Source organism: Notechis scutatus, chromosome 1 (genome assembly GCF_049901735.1).
Source record: "Notechis scutatus isolate UNSWTSFEM ecotype Mainland chromosome 1, rNotScu1.2, whole genome shotgun sequence".
NCBI classification, from domain to species: Eukaryota; Metazoa; Chordata; class Lepidosauria; order Squamata; family Elapidae; genus Notechis; species Notechis scutatus.
The window spans coordinates 161,994,096-162,007,658 of NC_142009.1; the positions used below are offsets into that span (position 1 = coordinate 161,994,096).

General features: G+C 39.4%; 1 protein-coding gene across 9 annotated transcripts in view; it reads right to left on the reverse strand.

Annotated features, from left to right (window-relative positions):
• Window positions 1-2,918: 2,918 nt before the first annotated feature.
• Window positions 2,919-13,563, reverse strand: part of MLPH (melanophilin) — a 71,654-nt gene continuing 61,009 nt past the window's right edge. For all 9 annotated transcript variants that reach the window (XM_087949294.1, XM_087949292.1, XM_087949291.1 and 6 more), the window contains 3 exons: window positions 8,077-8,134; window positions 4,798-4,888; window positions 2,919-3,056 (listed from right to left, as the gene is read on the reverse strand). In XM_087949294.1, coding sequence (XP_087805420.1) covers window positions 3,023-3,056; window positions 4,798-4,888; window positions 8,077-8,134 — 183 coding nt within the window. In that variant the 3' untranslated portion in view covers window positions 2,919-3,022. The remainder of the gene's footprint in view (window positions 3,057-4,797; window positions 4,889-8,076; window positions 8,135-13,563) is intronic.

Genomic DNA, 13,563 nt, shown 5'->3' on the forward strand with positions numbered 1-13,563 from the left:
AGTGAGCGGTGAGCTAATTGGCTCTGCTTTCCACATCCCAAAGAAATGGACCTGAGGCAGCAGTGATCTCAAGGCTTCAGCTAGTTAATCAGACAATCAGAGTGGTAGAAAAGCCCATCTCTTTGCAAGCGAGGAAGGAAATTGGCATTTTGCTGTGGGGAATACAAACTATCCATTTATAATGCAGCCTACCTGGCTATATTTCTGAGTCAAGATAAAAGCTGATGCGTAAGATGTACAGAGTGAGGATAATGTCTGCTTTAGGGCAAAAGGGACACATTAGGTGGGGTTGCCCAATCCTTTTTGTTAAGGGGTCCAGTAGCTTTGATTGTTTTGGAATGAAGTCCTGCCAATATGCATGGATGCGGGGGTGTGGATATCTTTTCCTTCAGAAACCCTTGCCCCACAATTGCTTTATTTGAGAAAATATAGCCCTTAAAGAAGAAGAATAAAACTGCATGTAACACAGGCTTCTCTTCCTGATTGCATCAATGACATCAATTTACATTAACTGGAAGAGATCTGGACACATAATGGTTGATGAGAACATCGTAATGAAAGGATAGCTTACAGGAGGTATGAAAAGTTCAGGATACTGAAAAGTCACAGCTGTAACAGGAAAATGCCTTCTAATTTGGTTATTTACTGCAAAGATTTATTAGCATTAAAACTAAGAATTTTGGTCTGAACTCAAGATTCATTCTCAGCTTGGAAAAACATTAATCAGATAAACAGATATAGGAACTCACATTTTCAGTTTCTTTGTGCATCTTTAGCTATGTGAATAAAATGGATATGTATTGTAACTAATTGCCAAAGACATAAATATTAGGGCCATCAACATTTTAGATTTGATTTCAAAAGGCAACATGGCCAAAGAAGTAACTAGCACCTCTCTGCAACTGTTTTAAGCAGCCATATGATCCAAGAAAAAACTATGGCTTTTAGTTGCAGAAAGTTGCTGTATTTGCATTCCCATGTGCTCCAAAACACGTTGGGAATCATATTTGAAGCACTGCACAGCCCTAAATAAACATGTTGCAGATACATTTTGGATACAATTATATTAGGGTCAAAATGATGACACTCGGTCACATTGGAATAAAGACGCTCAACCACTTGTGGTAGGAGATGCCTGAACTTTGTATTTCTATCATGAAACAAATTCTAAGAATACCAAACCGTAATGACTTCACAGTTTCAATGCCTGCTTGATATACGGTCACTGTTGCCAACAAAAGTTCATTTTTAAAAAAAAAAATTCAGAGAAATCAGTAATATCTTAATTTTCTGAAGGTCTGTGCTCTTACATGACACAAAGTTTGAAGTTATATGTGAAAGACACCATGATGGTACACACAACTTGCATAGAAATTCAAATTTTAGAGTTTGAAAACATAGTTCTAGATTTAAAATACAATATGAAGAGAGGCACTGAAGCATCCCCATTATGTTTCCATAAGGATGAATGATTATGGGATTACTGCAGCCACTGTAACTTTGACAAAGGGTCATATATAGTTTTGGGCAGAAGTGGTATTCAGCAGGTTCTGACAAGTTCTGGAGAACAGGTAGCAGAAATTGTGAGTAGTTTGGAGAACTGGCAAATACCACCTCTGACTGGAGATTTTATAGTATCCTTCTCCTGCCACGCCCACCAAGCTATGCCCACAGAACTGGTAGTAAAAATTTTTTAATCCCACCACTGGTTTTGGGGTGTTTGTTGTAACTTCGAACGTTCACTGTGGCCTGTCGTACCTCAAGGACTATCTGTATTATGTTGCCCTGAAATGGGTGAAGTCCCAGGACAAGCTTTTAACCTGGGAAAATCTACTGTGTATAAAATGATGAAAAATGCTAGCAAAAATTGTAATGCATTCGACCCCTTGGTTTACCATGAAATCCAGCTATAAGAAAAATGGAGATTATGCTTCCATTGCACATAGAAAGAAAACACTTTTAAGTAATGTGATACTTAAGAAGAAGGCTTTAAATGTTTATGAGAACATTTGTCAGTGCATGTCAGCCCTACTAGGTAAGCCAAACCAGGAAATCAAGTTCACTGAAAGGCTAGAACTATTTTTTATTGAAATTGGCTGTAGTAACAGAATCTTGCAAGTCTGATTGCATTGTGCCTCCTCCTCCTTGAATTATGAAGATGTCTGCTTGGGTCATTTTCTAATGCTATCTTTTTCTGGACTTTAAAAATGCTTTAGCCCTTTTTCCTAGGCAACAGATCCTGCAAATCTTTGACAAGGTCATCTTCCTTACTCATGCATTTGCGTTATACAATTTGATACCATACTCAACAATCCTCTTTTCCCACTGGTTCAGTGTCTCATTCTTTATGCAAAATTTTGCGGACACATAATCCTAGCATAAAATGTGGGAAGTCTATAGTTACCATGGCATAAATTTCCAGGGGTTATAATTCAGTGGTCAACAGAATTAAGTTTGTACAAGACAAAATTGTTTCCCTCTATTTATTATGCTAATGAATTAGTCTTACGAAGTCTTTCTGAATCTTTTTTTTTTTACAAATAGATCATGACGATTTAATTCAAAAAGTGCAAGCTACCTTCAGGAATTATTGATTTTTCTACATTGTAAAGTAAATCAAACCCTTCTCCTTACCATCCAATGATTTAGTAATAGCAGCAGGACATGAATCTTGGGCAGTTCCAACACTGAAAATACAAAATGTATATATGGGTCCCATACAGCTAAACTACAAGCTTAGTGGTCTAGAAAACGTGTCTTTAATCCACCTGTATATATATATTTAAGATAAGTGAAGAAGCTGAGGAAGGGATTCCATAACATACATTGAGACCTGCTGCTCTGCTAGATAAGTTAGAGCTCAAATGTCATAGGATTCTTCCTCCGAGATTTCTGTTCAGATGTAATTTGTTTCTTTTCCTTCTTTCATAGAACAAATAGACTGGTAAAAGAGAAAAAAGCAACAAAAATAAAAACTTGAGCCAGGATTTTGCAATATTGATCTTAGAAGAGTCCACTGTTTTCAGGAACGATGGGTCATCACAGGTTTCTGTAAAGTATCAAAACATCAATATGAGGCTTTGGAGTTTTACTTATTTAAAACATTTACATAGCTGCTCATCTTCCATTCAGTTCTGAGTGGATCCCAATAAAAATCAGCAACTAACATCACTCATAAAAATTACTGGACTGATATTGTGCATACATTTTCCCCATGCCATTTAAAGAGTTAAAAGTTTAGGAGCTTCAGTGCAGATTGAGCACAAATGCTGATAGATGCTCCTATGGCTCATAGCAATCACTGTTTTCCTTTTGACTGGCTTCAGAACAATGCAAAATGTTGTCATGAAACCAAAGAGAGGGTCAACATTTTCTAGCTGCAGATGTCTCGTTGAAAAAGGAGGTGATTGCTGCTTGCCCCTAACATATTCCAAAGAACTGCCAGAGTAATGACAGGGAAAAAAAGAGGATAAGATTTCTGAGATTGTTACATACAGTATATGTATTATGTTGCAAGAAAAATACATTAGGATAAGACAAAAAGAATATGTTTATCTGTAGAAATTAATAGTTGCCTTATCTGTAACTTTTTAAAAATATGAATCAATAATAAAAGATAATAGAAAAATTTGGGGTCATTATTTTGAATTATAATTCAGGAGTATTTCCAACCCGGACTATTTCTCAAGATTAACTCACTCATTTATTCCCCAAAGGTCAACTGTCGTGCCCCTTCCCCAGTGCACTCTCCCCAAATTCACAGAATCCACAGTCAACTAGTTTTGTTATGATTTGTCACGTTTCCACTTTCAAATTGGAATTATGTACGCCTCCTGAAAGGTTCCCATCTTTTAAAAAATAAAGAGTGCTCCCTGGTGCAAATATACTGCCGTAGAAAAACAGCAACAGAAAAAGTAGGAGCAGGAATATTTTTGTGACTCTTGGAGCGAGAGGGAGGGAGGGAGAGAGAGAGAGATGTGAAATTGCCAAACAAGTAAGCTAGCTCTACCATAGCTATATATTTTTATATTTCAATTTTAAAATAAGAAATCAGCCAATAGATAAAGTTATTGTTGATGGTTGCATGAATTACTTGGGATTATATGATTATATAATTGTATATGATTATTATAGCACCATGATGGTGAACCTATGGCACGCCTGCCGGAAGTGGCATGCAGAGCTACATCTGCCGACACGTGAGAGGTCGCTCAGAAGAGCCCCACTGCGCATACGCACGCCGCTGCCCAACAGCTGATTGTAGGGTATCTGGTGCGCATGCACGGCGTGCGCAGATGTGTGTGCATGCGCAGAGATGCACAGCGCGTGCAGGGGGTCTCACGTGCATTCAGAAATGCACGGTGCAAGCAGGGGGGTCGTGCGTGCATGCGCAGGGTCGTGCTAGCATGCATTACTTCTGGGTGCTGGCATGTGAGTGCGTGCACTCAATTTTCGGCATGGGAGCCGAAAAAGGTTAGCCACCACTGTTACAGCATATAATATAGTAAGATCATGTGATTGATTTCCCTGATACAAAAGCATGCTATACAGCTATTAGCTGTTATTTCCACTTATCTGATTCTGGATTCTGTCTAATTTACATGTTTTCATATTAATAACAGCCTCTTCTTGATAAATGACCACATATCTTTCTCCTACAAAAAACAGTAGCCTTCTATTGGAATTTGGCATTTCATGGTAAAGAATTCCTCTATTCGTCTCTGTTACCCTTTTTCTACCATCTATTTTCAGTCGGGATGAAAGCCATGAAGTAAATTCTGAATACTTGCCATGAAGATGTGATCTATTTTTCTGTTTCTTCCATTTGGATTTCGTTGGGTCAATGATCCTCTGTAATAGGAGTTCCGAGCAAAGGATTCATCATTGCCTTGAAAAGTTAAAGAAAATAATATAGATGACAAGATGCTGCAATAAAATTGTTTGTGTTTAGCTGGTCTTAAAAGGTAAGAATGGGGAAAGAACCAAAGTACACATGCAATGTTTAAATGGAGGAAGAATTTGTAAGTTGAAAACCTCTTCTAGGATAATAATCCAACCAGCATGTAAAAAGTAAGTTTCTGCAACACTTTTAATGTACAAGTTAGACAAAGATCTTTTTCTATATTTAAGAGAATTTATTTATCTCTATGAATTACTTGGCATTCCCCATAATATCATTTATTCCCATTTACTCCAAGTTTGGGCACAATATTATACCTAAACAATTTAATGACAACCTTTTTGCTTTAGTGACCAATGCTTGTTATTAGAAATTGTATTAATGTAAGAATTACATTGTTGACTCTTGATTTCTATTCATTTTTTTTCTTTTTGTTTTAAATCTCCATGTTCAGTGTGTTGCACTATGTTTTAAAATGAGAAAATGCAGTACACTGCACTTTTAAAATTATTTTGTGAACTTTGCAATTACAATGTTAAGTTAGAATTACTGCCTCCATACTGTAGCAGCTGAGTGAGTGATCAATAATATTTTCTAAGTCCTCCTTTTCCCTCTCAATTCATAGAAGCAAAATCTGAACCGACTACAGGTAGTCCTCACTTAACGACCCTAAATTGGACTGGAATTTCTATTGCTAAGTGAAGCAATTGCTAGACAAAACATCAGGTGACCATACTGCTTAACAATGCAGGCAGTTCCAGCAGTCCAGTGGTCATTAGTCAAAGAATGCACTTTCATTAAGCGAGGACCTCGTACTTCTATTCTCTGCTTCAACTCCCCACTCACCCCTCCCTCCTGCCACCCATATAAGCTGCAGCACACAGTGGCTCAGATTTAAGTGTTTGACCATTAGTCCTCCTTTCTATACAAGTGTGAATTCTTCAACAAGATTCAGAAGTGCTTCTGGCACACATTATTCCTGCTTTCTGCTTCCATGTGGATCTGAGTAAAAGATGTGACTTACTCTAAGAGACATATTAAATTTAAATAAAATGGGAGAGCTCTGCAGAAGTGTGCTGCTACTTCAGCAACTAGTAGAATCAATTCTTCCCTGTTATTTTCAGAGGCATCACAATTCTAAAATTTACCCTAGTAAATTACACCTAGTAATGAGAGTATGCTAACCAAATGGGGGCATTTGGGGCCGGTATAAATAACTGTATGGAAAGAAAAATTGTGGAATACTTGAAATTTGATTAAGCAGATATTGCTTTAACTATTTAATGTTAATTCCACTTTCCGCAAGTATCAGTCATCCCAAGTTTATTACTGTCAGGTCTACCATTGTGTCCTGCCATTCTGTTGGAAGAGGGGAGGGGAGGCTCGGTGGCATTTTTGCATGCTTTTGCTTTGACTGTAACTGCTTGGGAATTAGGAAGGGGGACTGTCTTCAGAGATGGAGCGGATTCCCTCCCAGCCGGTTCCAGCCTGACTTCAAGACTGTCCTGACCTGAAGGTATACTGTTATCTGCCTAGCACCTTGGAGTTTCCATAACAACCTTGCAGCATCACATTGGCTGCTGGTGGACTGGTCAGGAAAGTTGGTTTGGGGAAATGAAAGAATGCTGTTTGCTTCACCTGGGCTTTTTCAGATTTCACCTTGAGTTCAAGTCACCACCCTCAAAATAATGGAAAGTGTGAACGTACAAACTCAGTGCTGGAACAATATCTCAGTTGTTATATCAATTATCAGCAAGATAACTGGACTGATTTGTTGCCCTTTGCTGAAGGGGCATACAACAACTCCATACATAGTAGCACAGGATTTAGCCCTTTTAGAGTGGCTACTGGACAGGTCCACCATTGGGTCCTGCACTTCTGTTGGAAGGAAGGGAAAGAGGTTGGCTAGCATTTTTGCATGCTTTTTTCTTTTACTATAACTGCTTGGGAATTTTTTCAGATTTTGCCCTGCTCTCCTGCAATCATTTTCTCTCAATAAAAATTATTTTGATTCAACTGGATGAATTCAAGATTCCTGTTTGCCTGAGGGGGCTAGATGAGGCAGGTCCTTACAATTACATATAATAATATATGAAGCTGGGTTTTTTTATATACAGGTAGTCCTCATTTAGCACCACAGTTGGGGTTGGCAATATGGTCATCAAGTGAAGCAGTGGCTAAGTGAAACTGCAACGGTGCTTATAATCTTATTCAGCTTTCCTTTCCTTTACAGACCTGAAAAGATTGTAAATGTGAGCATTGACCGCAAAGTTTACTTTTTCATCGCCGTCATTATGGCAAATGTTGCTGAAAGATTATCTGTATAACTTTCTGCTTAAATATCAATATCTGTTGAAAATACACCTGGAAGAACAAGAGGTCCTCACTTAAGGACCATTTGATCAATGACCAAAGTTACAACAACACTGAATGAAATTATGGTTGTTACAAGAGTCCCTGTAGTCACATGATTAACATTTGGATACTTGGCAGCTTGCCCACGTTTATGATCACAGGAGTTGCTTGACTCCCCCCAACCAATGCTACCCTTTCAGCTGCCCTGCATTCTATCATTGCTGTCTACCCTCTGCTGCCCCCTGCATCAGCTCCCAACTTAAGGAGAAACTTTCTGACAATGAGAACAATCAACCAATGGAACACCTTGCCCTGGGAGTGCCATCACTTGAGACTTTCAAGGAGAGATTGGACTGCCATTTGTCAGAAATGGTGTAGGGTCTCCCGCTTGGGCGGGGGGTTGGACTAGATGATCTATAAGGTCCCTTCCAACTCTGAGTATCTGTTAACTGTCCTTTCTCCCACTGCCGAGGAGGCCATGCAAAGCTTTTTTTTGCCAGTTGGGTCTCAGCAGCGGGAGGAAGAAAACACAGACATCAGTTGGGGGAAGCAGATCGAGACAGGGGTGAGAGGCAGCAGAACACAGGGTGACCAAAACAAAAGAATTGTCTTCGAGGCCCTTTCAGCATGATGCAGAAACTCTGGGAGAGTAATAGCTGAATATGTATGAAAACCACATTGTGAAATTGATTCATACATTCCAGATATGCACACATGCAGAAAGTAATTTAACTCTGCTTTTAACCAAGGCAACTATTATTAGGCAGAAGCTGCCAATCAACTGAGCATTTTCCTCCTTGCATAAATGAGCAAAGACTTACTTGCAGTTTCATGGGAAATACTGAATTTCTTCCTCAACACATGGGACACAGACATGACCTAAAAAGAATAAAATCTTGTTAACAAGTAAACAAGGGTTGGATGTATTTTCCCCCCATTGCAACTTTCTTCAGCAGGACAGCATTTTGGCCCACAAATAAATGTCAGTCTGCTCATTTATTTTGTGGGTAATTTATCTATTTGTACTTTGTTTGCCTGGATTTATCCATTAAGTAAATGAAATTCAGTAAAACATTTCTTCTATTTGGATTAGACTTTTTAAAAGAAGCTGAATATCCTGTTTCTCCTCACAACTCTCCAACTGTACATCATTTAGCCCCAATTGTTTTCATCAAAATGTCATTTGCAATATGCAGTTATTAATATCACCTCAGAAAGGCCAAGAGAAATATCTCTTAGGACTACAGGATTATTCTACCACTAAACACCATCAATAAATATTGAAAGAGAGGTTTTGAAAAGTACTTTTTAAATTTCTAGAACAGAGCTGGATCTGTGGATCCCCGTTTCAGAGATTTATATGCTTCTGCTTCTCCAGCTTCTGCTTTAATATCATGTAGAAGTATGTCAAGATTTATGTTTTGATCTTTTATGAATTTTACTTGGTAAATGTTATTTTTCCATCTATATTTTAAGTATGTCATCTTAATTAAGCATTGTCTATTGGCATACATGATCAGCATTTTCACGACTATTATTGGCTGCTGGTGATGTTGGAAAAATCATGCAATGGAATTTTAAAAGCTATGGTTATCTGAGTTTAAACTTTTATGATGATACCTTCAAAATTAACTAGGCAATCCTTGTAGATTTCAGAGCAAGTGGCGTTTGTTCCAAAAAATGAACCTAGGAGGAAATGTGCTTTTCTCTTGCCCTTATGTCATCCAAGATTTTAAAATCGGGGAAAATCTTCTTTGGCTAAATGTCAATGAGTAGGCAAATGATAGTTTCCACTTTCACAAGAAAAGCATCATTGCCATTTCTCATACTGTACTTGCACATACTTTCAAATCACCTGGTGATACTGTACCAGGAAAGTTTGAGTCCTCTATAGAATTATATGCATTCCTGGGAGGCTGAAGACTAAATGCTTTGGAATGAAGGATATGAAAAACATTGATATGATTTATGATAATCAAATGATAGGAAAATAGTTGGTTGAGTATGCACCTGGTTTGCATATCTTTACCTGCTCTAGGGCTAATTTATTCAAAAGTGGCAAAACAGCCATTTAGAAAGACTACATGTAAGATACAACTGAATTTTACTTTCCAATTTTCTCTGATGTTCAGTTCAGTGACAAACGTTTACTAGTGGACTTTATTTACTAATTCCTATATAGTACATTATATGTAATGCTTTAAGATTCGTGGCTCAGAAATGATCCGTTATGGAGTTGTTAGTTGTAATGCTCTTTAAAAAGTGGTTTAGATCAATTTATGCTGATTTTATTTTTACCCATGAAACCTTCCATCTGCCAAGACTCTTCTCCATTGCCTTTGCTCCCTTTAAGTACACATTACTCAGTGGTTTGCATTCCTTCTTTTTTTTCCATTTCCTTCTCTCCAATCTTTCCTGAATTCATAGTGTTGTCATTCCCCTATGGCAGTGGTGGCTAACCTTTTTGGGCTCCTGTGCCAAAAATTGTGTGAGCGCTTGCACGCTCGCACTCGTGTGCCAGCACCCAGAAGGCAATGTGCGCCCCACACATCTTCTACACATGTGCGTGCAATTCCCCTCACCCTCGCTGCCCCCTTACCTGTAGTGCGCCTCACAGCTGAATTTCGGCCAGTTTGAGGCTTTTTTCAGCCTCCCAGAGACTTCAGGAAGGCTTCTGCAGGCTTTTCAGGCCAAAAACTAGGCCCGTTTTGTCACTTCCGGTATTTCTGGAAAAATTGGAAGAGATGAAACAGGCCTTGTTTTCGGCCTGAAAAGCCTGCAGAAGCCTTCCTGAAGCCTCTGGGAGGCCGAAAAAGGCCTCAAACTGGCTGAAAATCAGCTGTGAGACACGCACATGCACAGTGAAGTAAGTTTGCCTGCAGCTCATGTGCCGACACAAATGGCTCTGCATGCCACCTATGGCGCGTGTCATAGGTTTGCCATCACGGCCCTACAGTATATGTAACTTTGTTTTGTCAAGTAGCATATAGGACATTGTTGTAATTCTTCACAGTATCAGAAACAGCATTCAGAATACCTAAACTCTCAAATGAGATCCAAAAAAATGTATTCAAAATCCTACCTCTGACCAAAGCAACACAAAAACAGAATGGTCTTAAAACAAACTGCCCTCTCTAGCCATAAAAAAATATTATAGAAGGACCAAAAACCAGCAGGCAAAGGTGAATGACAGTTCTTATGGATAGAGGACAACACATTAAAAAAAACCTAATGAGGTGTCGAACAATAAATTTGCTTACATCTCTCTGGAAGAAAACATGCAAACACCTAGAAAAGAAGCATCATCAAATGTCCCTAAAAAGTAGCACCATCAAGTGCTTCTGTGATACATAGAAAAATACTAGATTATTACCCTTTTCTACTACTACATCTAGGGACAAATGACACAAAAAAGGACAATATTGAGTGATTATGAGCAGCTCAGCAAGAAAGTTAAGGAGTTAGGTGCACAAGTAGTTTTTTCATCTGTACTACCAACGAAAGGTAAGAGGTAAAATAAATCCAGTAAGAGAATGAAAGATTCTAGAAGTGAACCACTGGCTAAAGAGTTGGTATTGCCAAAAAAAACCTTTGGATTCCTGGATTGTGGTCTGCACTACATTCATGATGGGCTTTTGGCAAAGGATGGGCTGCATCTCACAAAGACTGGGAATAATGTTTTTGGAAAACAACTACCGTATTTGCCGGCGTATAAGACGACTTTTTTGCCCTGAAAAACATGCCTCCAAGTGGGGGGTCATCTTATCGGCGAGTATATAACAAGGTCGTCTTATATGCCGGCAAATACGTTGTTGTCACTCGGTGCAAGAGCGACGGGGCGGAGCTCCGCAACTTGCGAAGCCCCTTCAAGCCCAGCCGTCTCTCTTCCTCCTCCTCCCCACCCACCCACTCCGCTCGTGCGGCAGACAGGCAAACTCCAGGCTTTTCCCCATCCCTCACCTCCTTCCATCCCCCTCCACCCCCCAGTGGCAGAAACTTCGCCGCACGTGGGGACGAGTGGAGGGTGGGGAGCTGCAGACCAGCTCAAAGCTGAGAAAGCGCCATCCTTGCTTTTGTGCTTCGGGAAGAGTTCGTGTTTTTTTTTTTTTGTTTTTTCTCCCAGGAATGGGATGCTGCTCGTGCGATTTTCTTTGGGAATTTTTCTCTTCCCGGTTTCAGCCTTTGCTCGAATCCTCCCCCCTTCACTTCTGGAAAGGATGCTTGTGTAACTCTTTTCCTAAGCGTTGCTGGGGTGGAGGGGGCAGTGTGCAGCGTGAGCGAGAGGCTCTTTCCTTTCTCCCTGAGCGCAAAACCGTCTGCCTTCTTCTCTCTTGGACGGACCGAGCAAGGCTAATAAGATAATAATAAGATAATAAGATAAGATCCTAAGCGCGTTGTGGAAACAGATCTGGATCTCATTGGAGAAAGGTAGCAAATGAATGAACTGGACTTTTGGCAAGTCTCGGGGTAGGAACTCGATGCTTTCTGGAAAGTTAGTGAGCAGGAAAATAGACATCCTTTCCGCTTTCTCCCAGCGTGGGTATTTCATTATCCCTCCCTGTAAGAAGTAACAACCACAAAGCCAAGGGAAAAAGCGATGCGCAGGAAAAAGCCACAGTAGGAAGCAAAGATTTCTCCCCCTCTCTCTGAAATAATTAATGTCGCAATCAGTGTGGTGCACCCTTGGAGACAAATTGGTTGGGGAGGTGGAAAGATATTAAGAAACAACTCGACTGTTTTTCGTCCAGTTTTATTTTTATTTATTTATTTTCCCTGAAAAAAGCAGATCGCTCAATGGTGTCACAAAGAAAGGAGAGGAATTGAGTGCCAGCCTGAGAAAGGCGAAGCTGCCTCTCTAAAGCATTTTGGTGGCTTTGTAAGTTTGGGGGAAAGGGGCGGGGTGTCAATCAAGAATTATATCCAGAATACCCCAAGTGTTACAACTTAGCGTATTTGCCGGCGTATGACTTTTTGCCCTGAAAAACATGCCTCCAAGTGGGGGGTCGTCTTATACGGCGAGTATATAACAAACTCTATATTTTGAGTGGAAATGTTGGGGGCTCGTCTTATACGCCCAGTCGTCTTATACGCCGGCAAATACGGTAGCTCAACTTATCACAAGGGCTTTAAACTAAAATTGAAGAGAGAGAGTGACCAATCTTTAGAATCTCCAGGACCTAATTCCAAGCAAAAATCCCTAGAAAATAAGTCAAATAAAGAAGTTGGGAGGGATGGGAAGGAAGACACTCAAACACCAAATAGGAGTCATAGGAAGGATACTCAAAGTCAGACAAAAACATCTCAAGTGTCTATATATACTTGGGGAACAAACGGGGTGAACTCAAATTATTAATACATGAAGGTAGATATGATATAGTTGCAATCACAGAAACTTGATGGGATGAAACCCATGACTAGAACATACTGATAGAAGGATACAAACTGTTAAAAAAAATCCAGACCCCATAAAAGAGGAGGTGGAGTTGCATGTATGTAAAGGATCACTACATTGATACAGAAATATACGAAATCAAAGACGAAAACCTCCTAGAATGCATATGTATCAATATGAAAGAAAAAAAGAATGACATTGCCATAGGTGTATACTACAGGCCAAGCAGAAAAAAATAGAGGTACTTTTTGCTAACCAATTAACAATTATATGTAGGAAACACACTATAATAGTAATGGGGAACTTCAATTATACCCTGACATCAACTGGAAGACTAATTCTGCACCAAGTGAGAAATCGAATAGGTTCCTGACCAACCTAGCTGACAATTTTGTTATCCAAAAAGTAGAGGAAGGTAGAGAAGAACCGATAGAAGAAGCTGAAACTGCAGGAACCTTGAGTGAGAGTGTCCATGTCAAACTGGAATTCAGCATAATGCAAACACAAACAATAAAACATAATGACATCAGAATCTTAGATTTTAAACGAGTTAATTTTAACAAACTCAGAGAGAACTTGGGAAAGATTCCTTGGATGAAAATCCTAAAGGGGAAAACAACTCAAGAAAGTTGGGAACTCTGAAAAATATGATCATAAAATCCCAGTCCAGGATAGTGCCACTGAAAAAGAAAAACAAGAAATCCAAGAAGAAACCAGCATGGCTGCCCAAAGATCTCTCTTGATACATTGAAAGACAAAAAGGACAAGTACAAAAAATGGAAAGAGGGACATATAACTATGGCAGAATATTAGCAGATAGCCAGAATCTGCAAAGACGAAACGTACCATACATACCAAACCATTCTTATTTCTTTCTTTAACATAGTGACTGAATTAGTGGACCAGCGAAATATTG